The sequence below is a fragment of the Emys orbicularis genome, chromosome 2 (genome assembly GCF_028017835.1).
Source record: "Emys orbicularis isolate rEmyOrb1 chromosome 2, rEmyOrb1.hap1, whole genome shotgun sequence".
NCBI lineage: Eukaryota > Metazoa > Chordata > Testudines > Emydidae > Emys > Emys orbicularis.
This window is the reverse complement of record NC_088684.1, coordinates 217,582,751-217,606,931: the sequence shown is the minus strand read 5'-3', so window position 1 is coordinate 217,606,931 and position 24,181 is coordinate 217,582,751. Positions and strand designations below refer to the sequence as shown.

The following is a 24,181-nucleotide window of genomic DNA, read 5'->3' as shown; positions in this document are numbered from 1 at the left end:
GGATTTATATAAGGGCAATCCATCTTATTCTGTATCCCTTTTTTAATGATTCCTAACATCCTGTTTGCTTTCTTGACTGCCACTGCACACTGCGTGGATGTCTTCAGAGAACTATCCATGATAACTCCAAGATCTGTTTCCTGATTAGTTGTAGAGAAATTAGCCCCCATCATATTGTATGTATAGTTGGGGTTATTTTTTCAAATGTGCATTACTTAACATTTATCCACATTAAATTTCATTTGCCATTTTGTTGCCCAATCACTTAGTTTTGTGAAATCTTTTTGAAGTTCTTCACAGTCTGCTTTGGTCTTAACTATCTTGAGCAGTTTAATATCATCTGCAAACTTTGCCACCTCACTGTTTACCCCTTTCTCCATTCATTTATGAATAGGTTGAATAGGATTGGTCCTAGGACTGATCCTTGGGGAACACCACTAGTTACCCCTCTCCATTCTGAAAATTTACCATTTATTCCTACCCTTTGTTCCCTGTCTTTCTAACCAGTTCTCAATCCATGAAAGGACCTTCCCTCTTATCCCATGACAACTTAATTTACGTAAGAGCCTTTGGTGAGGGACCTTTCTGGAAATCTAAGTACGCTATGTCCACTGGATCCCTCTTGTCCACATGTTTGTTGACCCCTTCAAAGAACTCTAATAGATTAGTAAAACATGATTTCCCTTTACAGAAACCATATTGACTTTTACCCAACAAGTTATGTTCTTCTACGTGTCTGACAATTTTATTCTTTACTATTGTTTCAACTAATTTGCCTGGTACTGACATTAGACTTACCGGTCTGTAATTGCTAGGATCACCTCTAGAGCCCTTTTTAAATATTGGCATTACATTAGCTATCTTCCAGTCACTGGGTACATAAGCCGATTTAAAGGACAGGTTACAAACCATAGTTAATAGTTCCGCAATTTCACATTTGCGTTCTTTCAGAACTCTTGGGTGAATGCCATCTGGTCCTGGGGACTTGTTACTGTTAAGTTTATCAATTAATTCCAAAACCACCTCTAGTGACACTTCAATCTGTGACAGTTCCTCAGATTTGTCACCTACAAAGGACAGGTCAGGTTTGGGAATCTCCCTAACAGCCGTGAAGATTGAAGCAAAGAATTCATTTAGTTTCTCCGCAATGACTTTATCGTCTTTAAGTGCTCCTTTTGTATCTCAATTGTCCAGGGGCCCCACTGGTTGTTTAGCAGGCTTCCTGCTTCTGATGTAATTAAAAAAAACATTTTGTTATTCTCTTTTGAGTTTTTAGCTAGCTGTTCTTCAAACTCCTTTTTGGCATTTCTTATTACATTTTTACACTTAATTTGGCAGTGTTTATGCTCCTTTCTATTTACCTCACTAGGATTTGACTTCCACTTTTTAGAAGATGCCTTTTTATCTCTCACTGCTTCTTTTACATGGTTGTTAAGCCATGGTGGCTCTTTTTTTTTTAGTTCTTTTACTGTGTTTTTTAATTTGGGGTATACATTTAAGTTGGGCATCTATTATGGTGTCTTTAAAAAGTGTCCATGCAGCTTTCAGGGATTTCACTCTAGCCACTGTACCTTTTTAATTTCTGTTTAACTAACCTCCTCATTTTTGCATATTTCCCCTTTCTGAAATTAAATGCCACGGTGTTGGGCTGTTAAGGTGTTCTTCGCACCACAGGAAGGTTAAATGTTGTTGTTATATTATGGTCACTATTTCCAAGCGGTCCTGTTATAGTTGCCTCTTGGACCAGATCCTGCGCTCCACTCAGGACTAAATCGAGAATTGCCTCTCCCCTTGTGGGTTCCTGTACCAGCTGCTCCAAGAAGCGGTCATTTAAAGTATCGAGAAAATTTGTCTCTGCATTTCTTCCTGAGGTGACATGTACCCAGTCAATATGGGGATAATTGAAATCCCCCACTATTATTGAGTTTTTTATTTTGATACCCTCTCTAATGTCCCTTAGCATTTCATCATCACTATCCCTGTCCTGGTCAGGTGGTCGATAAGAATATAACAGTAGGGATCTATATTATTGGAGCATGGAATTACTATCCATAGAGATTCTATGGAACATGTGGATTCATTTAAGATTTTTACTTCATTTGATTCTACATTTTCTTTCACATATAGTGCCACTCCTCCTCCCCCCCCCCCCCCCCCCCCGCCCCAACCTGCTCTGTCCTTCCGATATTTTTCGTACCCCGGAATGATTTTGTCCCCACTCCACCAGCTTTCTGTGATGTCTATTATATCAATATCCTCCATTAACACGAGGCACTCTAGTTCACCCATCTTATTATTTAGACTTCTAGCATTTCTGTACAAGCACTTTAAAAACTCATCACTGTTTATTTGTCTGCCCTTTTCTGATGTCAGATTCTTTTTTATGTGAATGTTTCTCGTCTGATCTGGCCCATACTTTATCCTCTTCCATCCTCTCCTCCTGACTAGAACCTAGAGACTCTCTATCAATAGACTCTCCTCTAAGAGAAGTCTCTGTCCGATCCACGTGCTCCGCTGCAGCAATCGGCTTTCCCCCGTCTCTTAGTTTAAAAGCTGCTCTGCAACCTTTGTAATGTTAAGTGCCAGCAGTCTGGATCCACCTTGGTTTAGGTGGAGCCCATCCTTCCTGTATAGGCTCCCCCTATCCCCAAAGTTTCCCCAGTTCCTAATAAATCTGAACCCCTCCTCTCTACTCCATCGTCTCATCCACACATTGAGACTCTGAAGCTGGCTTTACTTCCGCTGCACTCGTTCCCCCGGTGCAGAGGTTGTGTCAGGGATAGCTGAAATTGTTTAGGGGTGCATAGCTAGGGATCGAGGGAGTGCGACACTTATGTAGCACTTCCTATCCACGGATATCAAAGCACTTTACAAATATGAATGAATTTAGCCTCAGTGTCTTTGTGAGGTGCAGGCAGGCAAGTGGTGTTGTTCCCATTTTACCACGAGGAAACTGAGTCACAGAGAAGTTAAGTGACTTTCCCAAGGTTACACAAAGAGTCCATAGTAAAGATGGGAGTAGAATCCCTGTCTCCTGAGTGACTGTGCAGGAAGCATTGCTAGCATTCAGCTGAACCACCCAAAGAAAAGCAGTAGTTTGCTGCCATCCTATTTTTTTTTCTTTTAAAAATGGTTATATGTGAAAATACATAGGGCCTGCTTCTCTTCTCACTCAGCTATAAATCAGGAGTATATCCATTGAATTGAATGGAGTTAAACTGGTGTAAAACTGGCATTAATGAAATGGAGAACTGGGCCCTAGAGTAGAGAAGTATGCAATAGTATCATAACTGCTGTATATACCATTTGTAGAGTGTCTGCCTGTCTAATTTATGCCAATGTTTCCAGGGTCCTCCAGGTCCTCCTGGTCCGAAAGGAATTCCAGGAGACAAGGGATTTCCAGGACCCAGGGTATGAATTGACCACGTAAAGTGTATGTAATTTTATTTGCATAAAAAGGTACTCCCTTTAAATTTGAAGGTGAGGAGAGGTGATTTTTTTCCTGTCTCAGGCTACAGTATGTGTTCAATAGTCTAAAGCATTAATACACTCACATTTTGGGGTGCCAGAGGTAGATATATTGTATGCTGCTTGGTGATGTCACTTTGAAAATGCTAATTCTGTATTTTCACCAGCAATATGACAATAGGTTTGTGTGTTTGTTTGTATATCAAATTATGTTACAGTATTTGAACTAAAATTCTAAGGGTCAGATTTTAGAAAAAAAGAGACCCAAAGTCTATGCATGTAACTGTGTGTCTAAATTTTCACTCTACTGCAACTGAGAGCACAAATTGGGTATTTGCATGTGCAAATCACTATTTAGATGCCCAAATCTAATTTTTACATGCAAATCTAGACAACTCTTTAAATGCCTAATTGTACTTAAAATGTAGCTGCAACCTTTTCACTTGGACCTTAGGCCTCGCCTGAAAACTGGCAATTAAAGAACAACACGTGTTGCAATATTTTTTAAAAATTAGGAACGTATATCTGGTTTTTGGAATTTTTTCTAGCCATGTCTGAAGTTTGCAGCTTACTGCTGTTTTCTGATAGTTTTGTAATATCAGGCTGGAATTAAAAGATCCCAATAAAAGTGAGCTGAGATTTCACTCATCTCAGAAATTGAATCTGGACTCCACTCAAATCTAATTTTTGTTTGTAATCATTACTTGGGCATAAGCAGCGGTAATGTCACACAAAGATATATTGGACTGATGCTTAGGGGCAGCAACATTACACCTGATTTTCAAAGGTGCTAAGAACTTGGATTCCCATATATATTAATTATTTATTCTTTCTCTCTCTCCCCAAAGCCCATTAAAATAAAATAACTCTCTGTTTCTGTTTGGGTATCATGATCCCACCATTCTGGAACTTCAATTGCCACCACAGCACAATACATATTAAATGAAAAGAGAGAAAAATATAGCAGAACTTGATTGTACTATACGATTGTCTCGTTGTACAAGACATTCTTGCAATTTAATAATTATAATTATCCAGGCAGTTGAAAGCTTTAAATTATCTAGTAATCTACAATCTTGTTCTTATAGGGCGCTAAAGGAACAATGGGACTGCACCCTTTTCCCGTATGTATCTCTGGCGTGTTTCTATATTCATTATACATTTAGAAATAAACCACTTCATCAGCTAAGAATTCCTTTCTTTCTCCTTGTTTTGTTTCCGTTCTGCAGCCATGTGAAGTCATTGACTATGTGCGCAGACACAGCGGTAAGTACTACATCTTGCTTTATAAAATTGCATCACCCAAAGGGTCAGCACTTGAAGTGATATTGTAGGGAAAGAAAATCAAGTTCTAGCGACCACTTCTTTTTCAATTTAGAGACTTAACGGCCATTTACATACAAAAGAGAGAGTAACTGCTTGACAAGTAAACAGCCTTCATTTCAGAGAGAGTATTTTTAGCTCACAGTACATTCTTTTTACGATGCTGTTTTAGCTGTGTTTGTACCATGCACTAAGTGAATCAGTAAATGTCTATCGATTCTAGTAATCAGTCGGTAATTCTGCATGATCATTTCTAACATGCTTCTCTGATTTCCTTTGAAAGTTCACAAATTACAAAACAAACAAAAAACCCTCTATTTTGAAATATAAGACTATTTTAAATGGCAATAGCTGTTATAGGGATCCGTGTTCCCTTTGTTGTGTATAAAATAGCCTTCATGGAAATTAGGTGCTTGGGACACTTGGAAAGGGCTAGTGTCCATATGAATAATGAAGATGCCCCAAGTGTCCTTAAGGGAAGATAAGTAAGTAAATTACATTATTTTATGTAAATCAATCTTAAATACAGATTATGGACCCTTACTCATGTGACTAATCTTGATCCACAGTGAAAGTTCAGCTGAGCAGGGCTAAGCAGAGAATATTTGAGAAAACATTAGAATGTTTCAGTCCAGTGTCTCAAACCATGGAATTTGCCAAAACAAATTCAGGAGTCTGGATAATTTGCTGAGTTATATCTATTTCTCTAAACTCTGTTAGAAACCAGGCACCATAGACATCCACAATAAGAACATGCAATGCAAATTAAGGGACAGAAGCTGAACTCCTTGTTCACTTAACAACTTCCATTGAAACCAATGAGTGTTTTGCATGCACAGGGAATGCTGTAAAATTATAGGTGTGCAATCCATGACACTACAAAAACAACAAGGGAGTCTGGTGGCACCTTAAAGACTAACAGATTTATTTGGACATAAGCTTTTGTGGGTCAAAAACCCACTTCTTCAGATGCGTGGAGTGAAAATTACAGATAGAGGCATAAATATATATTAGCACGTGAAGAGAAGGAAGTTACCTTACAAGTGGAGAACCGATGTTGAAGGTCAATTTAGTCAGGGTGGATGTGGTCCACTCCCAATAATTGATGAGGAGGTGTCAATACCAAGAGAGGGAAAATTGCTTTTGTAGTGAGCCAGCCACTCCCAGTCCCTATTCACATGACATTACATGTTTTCTTTTTTAAAGAGATTTTAGGATTGTTTTTAAAACATGCTGTATAATATTTTTTTCCCTTTTTTGTTTAGCTTGTTGGCAGGGTGAGTACTGTTTATTATTATATTGTTTTAACTAAAATCTTAAAATGTATCAATGTGTCTGGGAAGATGGTTTAGGCAAAGACCTCACTTGTGATCTGGAGTTTCACTTCTTTAAGCTCCCCACCTGCTGATAGATCAGCCTCTGTTTTGTTCGGCTTAGTTAGCCAGAAACACTGTAGTTCTGCAATTCTGTAAAGAGAGCATGCCCCTCATTCCCTGCCCATCATATCACTACTTCTTAATTTGTCAGACTTCTCTTCCAATAGGCATACCCTTTCTGCTTTATTTCCTCATTGATAGCATGCTCTACTGATGCAGATTTTAAAATAAATATTCACCCTGCTTTACGTCTTTTTTTGAGAACTTCAGGTCAGCTAGTGCTGGCTATGTGAATCCCCATTACCTAATATCATATCAGCAGAGTTCAGTGACTAGATAAGACAACGTAAACTAGAGTTCAGTTGATCCCAGTCTATCTTGATATCTTGCTTTCTAGCGACAGCTAGAAAAAAACAAGAAAATAACACTAAGCTCCTGGCCCTGTGTCCTTCTGAGTTATTCTAGTTCCTTTGTGACCTGATTTTAAGAGGTGCTGAACATCTGCATTTCCATTCAATGCAGTGGGAGATGTGGATGATCAGCACCTCTGAAATTTAGGCCATTACCGTAAAGATACTTATGGTGCATCTCTCTGGATTACTTGCCTTTTAACCACTAAAAATGCGAATTAATTCACTTACCCTGCAGCCCTCACATGAGTAACTTTTGTGCAGAGATAAAAGAAAGATTTTACCTCTATGGTTCTTTGAGATTTACTCACGTTTGTGGGAATTGCAGGATGATTTGGCCTTAAAACGTCATTCGTCCTCCTCAATATCTGATGAAGTACCTAGCATCTCAGGCGACTTTGCAAATAAATATACTTTGAGGGGAGATCCCTTGGGAAAACCTACCCCATTGTTTTCTTCTCCTCTCACTCTCAGAAGTTCTCATTGACCTTCTCAGAGTGCTACTTTTATACTCTCAATTTTCAAGGCCCTGCATTGAGTCCTCCACTGTGGGATAAAGAGGATTGGACATGTGATCAGAAAGGGGCCATCAGTGCTTCTCTTTAACTGGTCAGAGTGATTGTTGTGTGTTGTGATTGCTGCATCCACAGCAGGAATGAGAAACCAGTATTCTTCCTTTAATTAAGAATTTCTTCACATTGAGTGTCAGCCTTGACAACTATTCACACTTACGAGTTTGCTGTCGTCACAGTCTGCATATATTTGCATTTTCAGATGTACTGAAGTTGGTAGGATCATGCACTGAACCAAAAAGAAGGATATATTCTTCTTTTAGTTTAATTTCCACAAATCTTTTAAGTTTACGGTCCAGCCCATCACTGATTCCCATTGTATGAATATTTTCAACTTATATTCTCATGGCCTTTTCTTGTATGTTTCTGATTTGCTTCTTGGTGTATTAGCATACTCAATCCTTTGCATCATTTGTCTTTGATATTGGTAAAGCCCCCATAGAGCTAATCTCCTGGAATGTTACTATTACCAATTCCAAAGCATTCCTGGGACTGGAGAAGGTGTCCTGACCTACTAAGTTTGGTCAGTTAGACTGTTGAAAGCGTATGATGAGAAACTTTGCTTGAATTTGATATAGTTTAAGTGAGGCAGCAGTAGCATTTGAACTTTATTTTCTTGTGACCATTTCTGATTTTTATGCCTCATTTCTTGTATTCACTTAAAATCTCTTTGTAGTTAATAAACTTGTTTTATTTAATCCTGTGTTTTAAATGCCATTTGGGATGGCAAGTTAAGTGCATATTATTTCTATTAAAGCAATAATAGACTATACATAAACCTCTATTGTGCAGGAGGGGGCTGGGCAGTACAGGACATACATTTCCGGGAAAAAAGTCTAGGATTGGGGGTGTTTGGGTATCACCCTGCAGTATAACTAAGGCTGGTAAGAGCCAAGGTGTGGCTTGCTGCAACACACACAGATATAGCTGGTTGTCTTACATATGACACTCCTGTTAATATATCCCAGAATATTAGCCTTTTTTGCAACTGCATCACATTGTTGACTCATTCAATTTGTGATCCACTATCACCCCCATATCCTTTTCAGTAGTACCACCACCTAGCCAGTGATTTCCCATTTTGTAACTATGCATTTTATTTATTCTAAGCGTAGTACTTTGCACTTGTCTTTATTGTATTTCATCTTGTTGATTTCAGACCAATTCTCCAATTTCTCAAGGTCATTTTGAATTCTAATCCTGTCCTCCAAAGTGCTTGCAACCCCTCCCAGCTTGGTGTCATCTGCAAATTTTATAAGTATAACCTTCACTCCATTGTCCAAGTCATTTAATGAAAATGTTGAATAGTGCTGGACCTAGGTCAGACCTCTGCATGACCCCACTAGATAAGTCTCCCCACTTCGACAGTGAACCATAGACTCTATTCAAAGAATAGTTATCATTCAACTAGTTGGGTACCCACCTTTTAATAATTTTATTTAAATCATATTTCCCTAGCTTGTTTATGAGAATGTCATGTGGGACTGTGTCAAAAGCCCTACTAAAATCAAGATCTATCTCGTTTACTGCTTTTGGCCTATCCACTAGTCCAGTAACCCTGTCAAAGAAGAATATTAGGTCAGTTAGGCATGATTTGTTCTTGACAAATCTATGTTGGCTATGATTTATAATCCTGTAATCCTCTAAGTGCTTACAAATTGATTGTTTTATAATTTGTTCCAGTATCTTTCCTGATATTGAAATTAGGTCTATAATTCCCTGGGTCCTCTTTGTTCCCCTTTTTAATAAGTGCAATATTTGCCCTTCTCTGGCGCTCTGGGACCTCACCCAACTTCCATGAGTTCTTAAAGATAATCACTAATGGTTCCAAGATGCCTTCAGCCTAGTTCTTTAAGTACCAGAGGGTGAATTTTATCAGGTCCGGATGACTCGAATACATCTAAATATTCTTTAACTTGTTCTTCCCCCTATTTTGGCTTGTGTTCCTTCCCCCTTGTTGTTAATATTAATTGTGTTAAGCATCTGGTCACAGTTTACCTTTTTAGAGAAGACTGAAGCAAAACAGGCCTTCTTGATGCCATCCAGTTACTGGCTATTTTTCACAGCTAACTAAAGGACCTACACTTTCCTTCATCTTTCTCTTCTCCTAATGTATTTTTAGAATCGCTTGTTATTGCCTCTTATGTCCCTTGTACATTTTGTGCCAGAGCCTTTCTGATTTTGTCCCTACGTGCTTGTGCTATTCTTATGTATTCATCCTTAGTAATTTGTCCATGTTTCCACTCTTTGTAGGATTCCTTTTTGATTGTCAGGTTATTAAAGAGCTCCTCATGGAGCCGTATTGTCCTCTTATTATTCTCCCCATCTTTCCTTTGCATCAGGATAGTTTGCTGTTGCGCCTTCAATACCGTCTCTTTGAGAAACTTCTGCTTCACACCGCTCATGTAAACTCCTTTAGCCCTTAGATTTTCTTCCCACGGGACCTTACCTACCAGTTCTCTTAGTTTGTTAAAGTCATTTTGGTGTTCCTCTTTTCTCAGAGTTTTCTTTTATAACAACCTTTGGGTACCATCGTGGTCGTCTTTATGGCCCGTAAAATGCACTTAGATTACCATTTCCTTTCCATTCACTAGCTTTATTTTCAGCTGTCTTTCCTAATGTCATGTGCCTCTACTACCATTTGGAGTCACTAAACACATTGAAATGTATTTAAACATAGAAGTACCCCATGCTTTTCCACAGCTTAGTGTTGCATTTAAGTAAAGAACAATAGACATGGTAGGCCCCATTGTGCCTGATGAGCATGGAGCTGGGGCCAGTACAGAACCACGTTACCACAGAGAGCGCTCCAGGAGTGATTGTGCCTCAGGAAACGCAATCCCTCCTGGACCTTCCAGACAGGAAGGGAAGTGCTCCATAATCCCCCTCTGCAACCAGCCAGTTTCGCAGACCTGTATGTGGCATGGAAGGGGGCAAGACTATGACTTTGGCTTCTCCCTGCCTTCGCCTCCCTTCCACCCTACTCGAAGGAGTACAGGGACTGCAGTTGTGTCCAGCACGTGCACTCCTCAGTGCAGTGTCTGAAAAAGTCTCATTGCATTCCTGAACTATGCCCTAGCATGACTTGCCCTTGTATCGTTTTCTGTAGAGTGAGTCCCTAGATAGCCTGATACTATGCTGCCTGCTATCTCGGGAAAGCAAAATTAAGTAGTTATTAATCACTTTTTAAAATAGCTTGCATTTTTTATCCTGTGTGATTTGTATAACAACTGTTTTTATCGTCTAGAAAAACCGGAATGCCCAGTATATCCAACGGAACTAGTGTTTGCTTTGGACATATCCCAGGATGTCACATCCCAGTTATTTGAAAGAATGAGAGAGATTGTAATATCAGTAGTAAATGCCACCAAAATTAGAGACAGCAACTGCCCAGTGGGAGCTAGAGTCGCTGTTGTGTCCTACAATTCCAACACTCATTATCTGATCCGCTTCTCTGAGTTCTACAACAAGAATCAGCTCCTCAACAAACTTAATAATCTGGCTTATGAGAGATCCTCAAGCGAGCGGGATATTGCCAGAGCGATGGGATTCGTTGCCAGGAATGTTTTCAAGCGAACTCGCCAAGGTCCTAATGTGAGAAAAGTAGCAGTGTTTTTCAGCAATGGGCCGTCTGCAGATGAATTTTCTATTAACACAGCAGTTCTGGAGTACACTGCATTTGATATTGTTCCAGTAGTTATCGCTTTTAATGATGTTCCCCTCCTCCGTCGTGCTTTTGCGGTAAGAAATCCACTAACGTTTTCTTTTTGATGTTCAGTAACAAGACTTTGTATTTCACAGCCTTCAAAACACAGTGGGCCACATTCATCCTTTGGTGTAACTCCATTATCTTCAGTGGAGTTACACCCAAGACAGATCTGGCCCATTGTATTGGTTATTTGTGATCATATCTGGGGTCAAATCCTGCAACACTTACATGAATAGTCCTTATTAATGCTAGTGATTCCATTCAAGTCAATAGAACTACTTGTATAAGGATTATGCATCTGATGAACATTGTAGGACTTGGTGCTTAATCAGAGTATTTAATACATTCAAGAAAACCCGGCCTGATTCTCCACTGCCTTACACCTTACATTGTCTGTCATTTACCCCTGTGGAAAGTGAGTGCACACTAGCAGTAAAACAGTACCAAACCCGAACAATGGTGTTTTCCACTCACTCTGTCTGGGGGGTAAATGACTACACAAGGGGCAAGGCAGTGGAGAATCAAACCCAATGTGCTTGAAAACTGTAGAGTTCACTACCAAAGCAATGTGTTTGTGGGACTATTAGCATTTGTGACAAGGAAATCCTTTAAATAACAGTGGTAGAGAGAGCAGGGCATCTTATGAAGAAAAACAGCATGATTCTTAATTATCTGGTGGCTTGCAGCGGTATCACTGATTACATAATCTAAAGATAACAGGGTTGCATAGTTGTAGCTGAGGGAATAATTCAGCCTGCAGAACCGTTATTAGCATTGACGGTGTGTGAAATGGGAACAACCCAAGTTGACTGTCAATAGCTAAGCTGAGTTGGTGAGGAGCAAGACAAAAAAAGTATTTTCTTGCAAACAGTGCAGATTTGGTATGGAAATCACTGAGGCCCACTGAATATGGAGACCCACGCTTCAGTCATTGTTTTAGGGTAGCAGAGCAATTTCTGAGCTGGATTTAGCAACAGCAACAAATCAAAGAGCAGAACTGTGCAACGTGGCTAAGTTTGCATAGCTGTAGGAACAGTATGTTTGGATTTCTATATTTTTTTTTTCTTATTTTAACAGTCAGTGCAACTTTAATGTTTCTCTAACACCGTTTGGCACATCTAATGTTACATACAGTTCCTGTTCAGCTAACTTGTTCTGTGATGACCTTTCCAGTTACCACAGTACGATTATAGGATAACACTGTCTTGGGCCAAATGCTGATCACATGAGCAAGATGAGCAGGTCTTGAACCCTTACAGCACTCATTATTCAGTGTCTGAAAGTGTGTTCTGTGCATAGTTGTGCTGCAGTACGTTCTCCGAAGAGATTGTTCTTTTGCAGCATTTTTTGCTGGAAAGGAGAAAAATCAGTTGGAAGTTTACAGCTTAAACATTCTGTGTTTTTGATGTTATTGTAAAAATTACTTTACAATACAGCATGTTGTCATGGATTTCCTTGGGAACTCTGTAATCTCTTTCAAGGAGAGAGACTAGAAGCTAAACAAAGATCTAGTTGAAGACACTATTAAGAGAAATCAGTTTAACAAAGGGATGTGGAGTAGGACGGCCCCCACTCAGGGAGCCCTTCTGCAGCGGGGTGCTGCAGCTACCTCAGTTTCCCCTTGGAATCCATTTGTGTATAGGAACATTGTCTCTCTCAGCAGCAAATTCAAACCCTTTATATTAATAAAAGGGTCACAGTCCACAGATCCCTCATAGTAAAACAGTTCTTCTCAAACCCCCAAAGTTAAACAAGGTTACAACGCAGCAGCTCGTCAATCCCATGCAAAGGTCACCGTTCCCTAATCACCCAGCCGAGAGTCACTAACCACTCTGTCCCAGTTCCTTTAGCCCCTGTTCCAGGGCCCCACTCTCCAGGGCATCTACCTGAGTGTTCCAAGACCCGCAACTCTTTTCCCATTGCCCCAAGGCAGGTCTCCTGGGACAGAACTCTCCAGTGTTCCACTGAGCCAGGCTTTCCTCCCTGAGAGTCCTACCCCTGCTCAGGGAACATCCCTCCAGGACAACCCCCTTGTTTTGGGCTCTGCTTCCTGCAGCCCTCCACTCAAGCTTGCTGCAAGGGGGCTTCCCCTAGTGTTCTACTCTCACAGGCCTCTCTTCCTGTGACCCCCTACCCCTGGGATCCACCCTCCAGCATCAACCCTTCTTGCTTTGGGCTCAGCTGCTCCCAACCAGCCAGGTTTTTCCCCTTCTTCACAGGGGCTTCTGCATGAGCTCTCCTTTAGCGCCACAGGATTCCCCAGCTCTGCCCCTTTTCCCCTCTCCCTTTACATAATAACTCCTAGCTTGTGTTACATTACATCAGTGGAAAGAGAACCATTTCAGAATAGGATAAGATGCCTGGTGTCACTGATTACCAGTTTCAGCATGCAGTCCTTGAACCCCTCCATTGAAGTCAATAGGAATTCTGTTCAAGAAGACACTGAAGGACAGGGCCCATCACTTGGTAAGGAGTAGCTAGTGTTTGGAAACACTCAATGTAGCATTTTTGTTTTGAGAATTATTCTCAATCCGTACTTCTGCTTGAAAAACTAGAGTATGCAGTGCCTTGTTTTTGGACACACATCTAAAGTCACACCAGTTTTCTACTGAATTAACTGTGTGTCAAATGAAATGCTCCAAATCACACAAGCTGGCTGACTCTGAGATTTGGAACACTCCAGCCCCTAATAGAGGGCAAAACTTCAGTGTGGAAGTGCCAAGTCAGAGCCCAGCGCAAAGACAGCTGGAACCCAAGTTCATCGCTGAAGGGTAGTTGAGAAATTGGAGGTTTCTCTAGAGGTTTTCAGGGTCACTGAAGTTTGTCACGCTGGAGAATATACAAAATTGCTGTTGGTTGTGGGTGGCTTAGGGGTTGAATATCTGACACTTAGGAATGAATGTAATTCTCTCTGAATGCCTGCCGTGAACACAATTGTACAGTATTGAAAGAAACTGTTTTAAGGTAAAACTCACCACTTGCCTTCTGCACTAAATCCTTTTATTATTGTTCTGTCTAGATGGACGATACTGGATTCTTCCAGATAATAAATATTAATCAAGAGGATGACTATGAGCCATTCTTGGAAACATTTCGGCGCTGCACTCTTTGTTATGGTAAGATCCATCTGTATTAGAGAAAAAACACTATTATTTAGTGCTGCCTGGCAAAAAGCATGAGAGAGACTGGCAAAAGCATTTAGACAGACATTTGTGTTTCAAATAACCACAGCTGAATTTTCTGGCTTTATTTCTTCTTCACAAGTTAATCCCTAAAAGGAGGGAACTTTCCAATGAGTAGCATGTTGATCATGATTTACAACCAACTGCTTATCTCCACTATCTGTACTGCCAAGTTTTTCTTAGGAGGAAATGTACTCGAATGCATAAAAATTAGGGCTGTCGATTAATCGCAGTTAACTCACGTAATTAACTCAAAAAAATTAATCGCGATTAATCACAACAATAGAATACCAATTGAAATTAATTAAATATTTTGGATGTTTTTCTACATTTTTAAATATTTGATTTCAATTTACAATACAGAAGACTGTGTATAGTGCTCACTTTATATTATTATTACAAATATTTGCACTGTAAAAATGATAAACAAAAGAAATAGTATTTTTCAATTCACCTCATACAAGTACTATAGTGTAATCTCTATTGCAAAAGTACAACTTACAAAATGTAGATTTTTTTTTTTGTTACATAACTGCACTCAAAAACAAAACAATGTAAAAGGAGAGAATGCTGCCCTCTTCTTATTTACAATGTCACCTGAAAGTGAGAACAGATGTTCGCATGTCACTGTTGTAGCTGGCATTGCAAGGTATTTATGTGCCAGATATGCTAAACATTCGTATGCACCTTCATGCTTTGGCCACCATTCCAGAAGACATGCTTCCATACTGATGATATACCATACCATGCTGATGATGGGTTCTGCTCGATAACAATCCAAAGCAGTGTGGGCCAACGCATGTTCATTTTCCATTATCTGAGTCAGATGCCACCAGCAGAAGGTTGATTTTCTTTTTTGGTGGTTCGAGTTCTGTAGTTTCCACATCGAAGTGTTGCTCTTTTAAGACATTTGAAAGCATGCTCCATACCTTGTTCCTCTCAGATTTTGGAAGGCACTTCAGATTCTTAAACCTTGGGTCGAGTGCTGTAGCTATCTTTAGAAATCTCACATTGGTGCCTTCTTTGCGTTTTGTGAAATCTGCAGTGAAAGTGTTCTTAAAATGAACAACATGTGCTGGGTCATCATCCGAGACTGCTATTACATGAAATATATAGCAGAATGTGGGTAAAACAGAGCAGGAGACATACAGTTCCCCCCTCCCCCAAGAAGTTCAGTCACAAATTTAAATTAACAAATTGGTTTTTTTTAAACGAGCGTCATCAGCATGGAAGCATGTCCTCTGGAATGGTGGCCGAAGCATGAAGGGACATACAAATGTTTAGCATATCTGGCACGTAAATACCTTGCAACACCAGCTACAACAGTGCCATGAAAATGCATGTTCTCACTTTCAGTTGACATTGTAAATAAGAAGAGGGCAGCATTCTCTCCTGTAAATGTAAACAAACTTGTTTGTCTTAGCGATTGTCTGAACAAGAAGTAGGACTGAGTGGACTTGTAGGCTCTGAAGTTTTATATTTGTTTTTGAGTGCAGTTATGTAACCAAAAAAAATCTACATTTGTAAGTTGCACTTTAATAACAAAAAGATTACCTCATTCAAGTACTGTAGTGCAAACTGAAAAATACTATTTCATTTATCATTTTTACAGTGCAAATATTTGTAATCAACAATAATATACACTGGTTTAAATTATAACACAAAATACAATATATATGAAAATGTAGAAAAACATCCACAATATTTAATAAATTTCAATTGATATTCTATTGTTTAACGGTGCGACTAAAACTGTGATTAATCGCGATTAATTTTTTTTGAGTCAACCACGTGAGTTAACTCTGATTAATCAACAACCCTAGTAATAAGGGCTAATCTTGTGAGGAGTGGATTATTTCACAGGATCAGTCCCTTAGCTTTCTGATTTTAATTATACATATCTTTCACAGATGTAGAAGATTGTTGTTAATACTTTAAGTTTAGGCTCTTTAATCCTCTCCGGAACTGAGAGTTCAGACGCCATTTCTTTTGTCACACTTTCAGTTTCTTAAAGAGAGAAGTACAAACTAATTTTCTGTTTATTTGCAGACAAATGTAAACCAGATGAGTTTTGTGAACGCCGCAGATTCCGATCACCACCGGCATATGTGGATGCTGCTTTCATTTTGGATAGTTCACAGAAAATGAGTGGTGCCGAATTTGAGAACGTGAAAAACTTCTTGAGCAGAGTACTTGATAACTTTGACATTTCCTCTGAGCCAGAGACTTCTTCCACAGGTGATAGGGTGGCTGTGGTGAGCCATGCTCCACCAGGTTTCAAACCCCGAATGGGGCGGAACCCTGTAAAGAAAGAGTTTGACTTTGTCACCTACAAGAAGAGACAGTTAATGAAAAGACATATCCAAGAATCTGTTCGACAGCTGAATGGAGCAGCTGCTCTTGGCCATGCCATACAGTGGACAATTGATAATGTTTTCTTAACTGCACCCCACTCCAGACAACACAAGGCTATCATTGTTATATCTGCTGGAGAAACAAGTCAGTGGGACAAAGACATATTAAAGAAGGCATCTCTGAGAGCCAAGTGCCAAGGATATGCTCTGTTTGTAATTTCATTAGGACATGTATATAACAACATGGAATTGGAAGAGATGGCTAGTATTCCCCTGGAACATCATTTGATTCAGCTGGGCAGAGTTCATAAGCCTGAACTTGAATACGTAGTGAGGTTTATGAAACCATTTGTGCATCTCCTCAGGCGTAAGTTATTATATTAATGCTGTTTCATTGTTCTTCAGTGAATGTCCAGCAACTCATGAAAGAGGTTAGGTTGATAACCTTGGACATTAGTCTTCCATAGATTCACAATGTGTTTAGCATGGAGTTTTCAATGCAGGTTTCCCATTCCAAAGTCCCTTAGTTCTGTCCTTAGTAGATCAAGTTAAATACTTAAGACTATCAAGCATGGACTTAAACCACTCTTTTACCCCTTATTAGACAGCCCTAGGAACGAACAACACTGGTGATCTCAATAGGTTTTATGATGGGAAATCTCTCTACTAGGAATTGAACTAAGGCCACCAACCTTATTTCACATAGACCACCTAACAACTATCAGATGGCAGTGACTTTAGGTCACTTCTAGCTTTTGCCACAGATTGGACCAGTGACCTAGGCTGAGTGCTGGATATCCTATTATCAGTTCCCTGGGCCTTCCATTTATTCAGTAAACAGAAAAAATGCTGACCTAGTAGTAGATCAACACAGTGATATGTCAGAAAAGTTGTTGTGATCTTGGATCACTTGACTACACATCAGAAGAACCTGCAGATGGGGGATGTATTTAGTACAATCTATGCTGCTTACACATCGTAGCAGCCCTTGCAGACTCATTGATGGAATGATACTGGAGGAGACTACAGAGCATAATTGGACTATCATCCTGAAGTCCTCACCTTAACATAGACACATTTGAATTATTTTTAGATCCCTAGGCAAAAGTAAGCCTTTGAGAAGGGCTGAATTGCAAGGGTGAGAGAACTAATGTACTATAAACTAATCATAGCTTGTAATAGCCTTATGGTGTGAATGTGTCTAAAAAATGGTGCCTATGCATAAAGAAACAGAAGGTATTTAAACTGAGTTTGCCAATAGGCTCTCATCTCAGGGGCTGCATGTGCCCCCATGCCACTCTTCTGATTCTACTTCTCTCTCTCTCAAGTCAGCATTTTAAAACTGTACTGGGAGGATGGGCAGAGCTGAGATGAGGGGGTGTTATGATAGAAAGCGTTAATGGCAGCCATCAAATAGTTCTTTGATTTGTACACAATTAGAGGTGCTTGAAGCTGCTAGGTCTACAACTAGATGCCAGGGGCTACATGTCATTCCCCCCATCCCCCTTCTGATTTTCACCAAAATCAGTAGGACTCTGCCCATTGTTGCCTTGATAAATCCATGGAGGATAGGTCCATCAATGGCTATTAGCCAGGATGAGCAGGGATGGTGTCCCTAGCCTCTGTTTACCAGAGGCTGGGAGTGGGTGGCAGGGAATGGATCACTTGATGATTACCCGTTCTGTTCATTCCCTCTGGGGCACCTGGCATTGGCCACTGCTGGAAGATAGGATACTGGGCTAGATAGACCTTTGGTCTGACCCAGTATGGCCGTTCTTATGTCTAGACCACTTCCTGAGATTTTGGAATTGCTTGGCTGTGACATCCAAAAGTTTGTGTGTTACATCCAAACAGAAATACCATCAAGCTGAGTATAAGCCCTTGCAAGCTCTGCCAGTAATTTGTCTTACTGCTTTCAGTATTTAGTACAACCCTGCTGGGTGAATGAAGATACGTGGGGGCAGAAGAGGAAAAGTGGAGTGAAAACTGTTTCAAATTGCATTGAGTTGGTACATTTTGTTACTATGTCTTGTTTTCTTGACAGGTGCAAGCAACAAATATCCACCAGTAGAGCTCACGAGAATTTGTACCAGAGCTCGCTCTCAGAAACCAGAATATGCACTAAGGGGCCAACATGTGTGAGTCCAGACACTTATTTTATTATGACTTGTTTTTACATATGGGCAAATTGATGAGAGCGCCTAGTTCTCCTGGGTAGGGATTCCTATCAAAGGCCCTGAACCTGCAAACGCTCACAGATGTGCTTCACTTTATGCACGTGAGTAGTTGTGTTGGGCAGTAATTTCATGTTCTGCCATCAAAATTATCGGTCGTTTTAAAAAAAAAATTGAAAACTATAGAACTGCAACAAAGATTTAAAAACGTTTTCATTAAAACCAGATACAAAATTCTCCTCCTGCCTGATTTCCGCTTGTCCTGCAGAGCTCATTTGTGCAAAGCACCACCTGCCCCAACACCAGTGGTTGGTTGTTTGGGGGGTACGTATTGTTCCAGATCTTAGGGCTTGTCCACATGAACGTTTAGTTTGCAGCAGGCTGTGGTGTAAATCTGACCTTCACTAGCCCACTGCTCACTGTCTGTGTAGACCTTGCTGATGCACACTAACAGTTCCTTAGCGTGCTTTTAGCTATTCTCTAAGTGCACTAGCGAACTGTTAGTGCACAGCAGCAGGGTCTACACAGATACCTACTGCAGGGCAGGGTAGATTCATACCCCAGCTTGCTACAAATGGTGAAGACGAGCCCTTATTGAAATCTGAATACCTCTTCCCGGAGATGTTCAAGTCTTAACTCAACCTAAGGAAAAGGGCAGACATTGAAACAGAGGAAGTTAGCTAATACCAGCTATTTTTGAGTCCTCCTGCCAGGCCAAAATGTTTCTTGTTCTTTTATCCCCAGAGCTATCATAGATGAGGATTGGTCAGGAGGTGATGCCATAGCTGATGCTGAATACACTGTTTCTGGGCATGCAACACTAATGTTCCAGGATGACGTAAGCAATGGTCCTCTAAACACCAACAGTTTTGCCAGCAATACACATCAATCCTTGGTAACTACCGACATAATGGAGAATGCTGCCAAAACACACGGAAGGGAAGATAACGTAAGTGTGAGGGTTTAACCCCCGCGTCACAGGGCAGCACAGCCTAGCGGCCAGAGTCCATAGAACTGCCCCTGGTTACAGGGCAGTAGGACCTTACTGCTGGCTCAGCAGGGGGGTCCTACCGAAACACGCTGAGGCTTACTGGGGGCAAGGTACCCCCCTTCGGCTGCCAGCCCAGACTGAGCAGAGTTCCCTCCTTTTATACTCACTGAGCATTTGGAGCATGCCCAGTATGGGCGGGGCGGGACTTCCTCTGACAGAGCTACTTGTCTGGCGCTGCCGGGGCTAGTGCAGGGCAGGGCTGGGCTGCCCCGTCACAGTAAGTTATGTCTGATGTAAGGAAAGGAAGGGGGATGTCTGCTTAAACCTCACTGAGCAGGGTGGACAGTTTAACCTTTGGAACCCTATGGATGACTTCACACCTTCTAAGAAAATTGAGCTGAGGGAAAGGAGCCAAATATACCAGCTCTTCTGTCTCCTCCTCCTGCCATCAACCTAACCTCTTTTCTGCCCTCTGTAGAATCACTGATTCAGCACCAGCATGACAGGAAGAGGGCTCCTACACAAGCAGGCAGAATTTCCTGTTGCCACTCACCTTCTCCATCAGTTAGCCTCCAAGCACAGAGCTGTTTCATGGCTCCAGGCCCATTCTAAGCTACCTTCAGCTACACACGATCCTCTTAGTCGCCCTCCTGTGGCTGTTTCCCAACATGAGGTGGGACAGCCTCTTATGTGGTTCTACTATGGCCTCCTCTTACCCCAAACCCAAATATTCTCACTGAAACAAGCACCCTCAGTAAAATCTTAAGACCTGGTCCACTTGAACTGTTGTGACCCTTCACATCCTTAATATTAGTTCATTCTGAACACGATTATGTTAAAATAATACTATGCAAGCATGCCTAGGCTCACGTATTATAAACACAATTAGGATTTTGGTTGGATCTGCAGCCACTACAGTTTACTGGTCATCAGCACATTCTGTTCTCAGAATGCTGTAAAGGGAGCTGCATATAAAAGCTCATGGATAAATATTATGGCAGTTAGAAGAAGTGGAAATAAAAATATTCTTGTAAAATATCTAGCAAATTGAAAAGCAAATGGCTAGTATTCACTACTGCTTTCCAGCTCCCTTAACTACAATGCTTAGCACTTACACAGCACGTTTCATCTGTGTGTCTAAAATGCTCTAGAGGAGCAAAAACTGATCTCCTGTTAATGGATGGGGAAACAGCCCGAAGAGATTAAGGCTCCCACTTTCAAACTTGGCTGCCTGAAGTTAAGCACATAAATAAGTGACCTAATTTTCAGAGGTACTGCGCATCCACTGCTCTGATTGACGTGTTTCTGAAATATTTTTGTTTCCTTTATGGCCCTTGCATATCCTTTGAAAATAGCTGTAGAGATTTCCCTGGAGTGCAGTGTCAGGTACTGTTGTGATGGGGATTGAATGGATGCTCATTTGCAACTGCATCTCTACTATGTAGCACACATGCATCATCTTTCTCTGATCTTATTAGTTTTATAAACTCCTTTGTTGTGTAGCGCTTGTTCACATCTCAGACATCTCCTCCTCCCCATCCCCATGATGGATATAGTCCATTGGTTTTGTTCTCAGAGGTGGAAAGCCTACCCATAACTCCACATTTCTGCCAACTGCAGAAGCAGTGTATGCAGTTTGGGGGCTGAGGCTCAGTCTGAGGGAGAAGTGAGGGCACTAATAGAGCCACTGCATCTGGCCATCTTGCCGCTCCTCCCGGCAGAGGAAAGACTGGCTTCATCAGCTGGCTAGAGACTTGTTCCCATCCTGGCCCTTTTTGAGAGGCGCCATAGCACGTGCTCAGGCTGTGGCAAGAGCCAAGATTTGGCCATCACTCACTGTTTTGAAAAGATATACTCTACCTTAATACAATGCTTATAGGAAAAAGACAAAAGCAACGGTATTGAAAACAAGCCTTTTCAATCCTCTGTATGGACAGTCTCATCCTAAAGAGAAGGCCCTTTTTGTTTTTGTTTTATAGATGGCTGGAACCAAAGCGTTTTAAACAATGAAATGGTTAAATATGGCACTGGGCTGAAGAAACTAACTATGCTGCATGGTTCTGACCTGTAAAAATTCCCGTCTGCCTCCTACAATGGTTTATTGGTGGAAATCATGGAAGAAATGTGGACATGATCTGTGAGATACAGAATCATTTTATTCCTTTAAGAAATGGACAAGACTGTATTTTAAAAAACTTGAATATATCTATCCCTATGCACGTAGGGTCTGCTCCTGTATAGTACTGAATGTGCTCAACTCCCATTCACTTCAGTGGGAGGTGAGGGCACTTGGAAATTCACAGGGTCAGGCCCTTAAGGAACTGTCTAGTCTCCAGGTCAGTTGTGCTTTGTTGGAGTTGACTGGCAAGAACTGAGGCATGAATGTGTGTAACACTCTCCTTTTTCAATGAGTAAACTGCAGTGCAAATTCTTTTCAGTGAAACTTTACTTTCCATACTCCTTCTACAGGTGTAAATTGCATTGTGTAAAGATAGGAAGAAGGCTTATTAGTCACTGCTGTGGTTTTCCAGATAGAGTAACTATGCAATTGGTGACTGAATTACTTCTTTTAGATCAAGGAGAACTCTAAAAGAACCGTGTGTCTTTAACATGGAGCATCTCGTCTGCCTTAAAACAAAACAAAACACCAAAGTCATAAGCATAGGGCTTGTAAAAAATACTTTCCAATTAAGTTTTTTCCATCAGAAAATGTTGAGTCCATGGAATTGAAGCATTCTACAGGAATGTCTCTATTCCATCATAAGTTTTGATGAAAACCAAGCAGATTGGCTCCCGACGGTCTGGCCAGCGTGCCAGTCTAGAAGTTTTCAAAAAGTCTATTCCACAGAAAACTTTGTATTTCCAACTGCTTGTTCTGATTTGGAACAAAAAAAAATTCAGAATTGCAGGTTTCATGGGACAGAACTTGTACAACTCTACTTGTCTTCATAGCTACATGGACCCTATTCAATTTTACAGTCTCAATATTAAAAAGTGGCTAAATGAAATTTGGTTTCATATGCCACAATATACCAAGTTTCAGACTGATGTGATGTCAAATAGTCACCAAAAATATTGCAACATCCAGGTTTGTTGTACATTTACAAAGCTTCATTTCAGTGTTATTACACAGATGTGTAAAAATAGACAGCATACATATATAGTAGCTCATTACATTTTAACTGGTATGTTAAGTACTTTGAGCAGGTAGTGAGCCCATTAAACTATCCTTCCCATATTACAGTAGAGTTGTTAGTTATGCTTGGAGTAAACTCTCAAACCTAGAATTATGTTGTGCCAATTGTGGAAAAGAAGAGATATTGGTTAAATGTATTTTTTTCTGTGTATCTTTATTCCAAAAAGGAAAATTTAAACTAAATTACTACTGAAATACCTGGGGATATAAACCACTGGCTTTAGTGGGATCAGGCTTTGAATATCAGTGCACTCTAAGGAACAAAAGTCCCGTTTCTCAAACTCTTATGACCCGGCCTAGGTGACTCTTCACAGTAGTAAGCATGCCTGATAGTCATTGTTCAAAGCTTCAGACCCCAAATTCTTTCAAATAAAAATGTTCACAATTTAGACCAGTTTTTTGGTCTAGAGAGTAGTATAAGAAAATATTTTATTTTTCTGACTTTTTTTTAAAAAAGTATTTAATTTCTAATTGGTGAAAGACATTTAAAAACTGTATGGGGACAATTGTAAAATGTACCTTGTGTCACTATGCTGGCATCATACTGAGCTTTTTAATGCAAGTTATGCAACATGTCATGGTACCAATTAAACTATCTGCCTGAAACTTCAGATGGTGTCTTGTTTCATGTGATCATAATAGCTAAAACTAATACTCAGTACTATTCCCATCAAACTTTCTGTGTTAAGAACAAGACAAGATACAGTGATCATGATGGGAGATCCTTGTTCCTTTACAAGTCATTACTTACATACAAGAGACAAAACTGTCTGCTCATGATGTACCTAAAAACTCCCTGCTGCCTGGATATAAACATCGTATCTCTGTTTTGTGCAAGTGTATAATGGAATAAGAAAACATTATGCATCACTCACTCTGTGATTTACACATTCATTACAGCAGGAGAGAGTGAGTGAGGGAGGCAACCTAGTGACAGAGGATGTGGAAAAAGCTAATGTACTCAATACTTTTTTTTGGCTCTGTCTTCACGAACAAGGTCAGCTCCCAGACTACTGCACTAGGCAGTACAGCATGGGGAGATGACCAGCCCTCTGTGGAGAAAGAAGTGATTCAGGACTATTTAGAAAAGCTGGACAAGCACAAGTCCATGGGGCTGGATGCGCTGCATCTGAGGTTGCTAAAGGAGTTGGCAGATGGGATTGCAGAGCCATTGGCCATTATCTTTGAAAACTCATGGTGATCAGGGGAGGTCCCAGATGACTCGAAAAAGGCTAATGTAGTGCCCATCTTTAAAAAAGGGAAGAAGGAGGATCTGGGAACTACATGCCAGTCAGCCTCACCTCAGTCCCTGGAAAAATCATGGAGCAGGTCCTCAAGGAATCAAATTCTGAAGCACTTAGAGGAAAGTGATCAGGAACAGTCAGCATGGATTCACCAAGGGCAAGTCATGCCTGACTAACCTAAT

The 24,181-nt window shown here is 40.5% G+C and overlaps 1 protein-coding gene across 1 annotated transcript in view; it reads left to right on the top strand.

Annotated features, from left to right (window-relative positions):
- The window catches only part of LOC135873798 (collagen alpha-6(VI) chain-like), a 79,881-nt gene extending 57,847 nt beyond the window's left edge, over window positions 1–22,034 (top strand). Inside the window, exons 27-33 of the mRNA XM_065398415.1 lie at window positions 4,698–4,734; window positions 10,397–10,890; window positions 13,878–13,974; window positions 16,090–16,761; window positions 18,439–18,532; window positions 19,313–19,517; window positions 22,029–22,034. Of these exons, the coding sequence (XP_065254487.1) occupies window positions 4,698–4,734; window positions 10,397–10,890; window positions 13,878–13,974; window positions 16,090–16,761; window positions 18,439–18,532; window positions 19,313–19,517; window positions 22,029–22,034 (1,605 nt within the window). The remainder of the gene's footprint in view (window positions 1–4,697; window positions 4,735–10,396; window positions 10,891–13,877; window positions 13,975–16,089; window positions 16,762–18,438; window positions 18,533–19,312; window positions 19,518–22,028) is intronic.
- The last annotated feature ends 2,147 nt before the right edge of the window (window positions 22,035–24,181 follow it).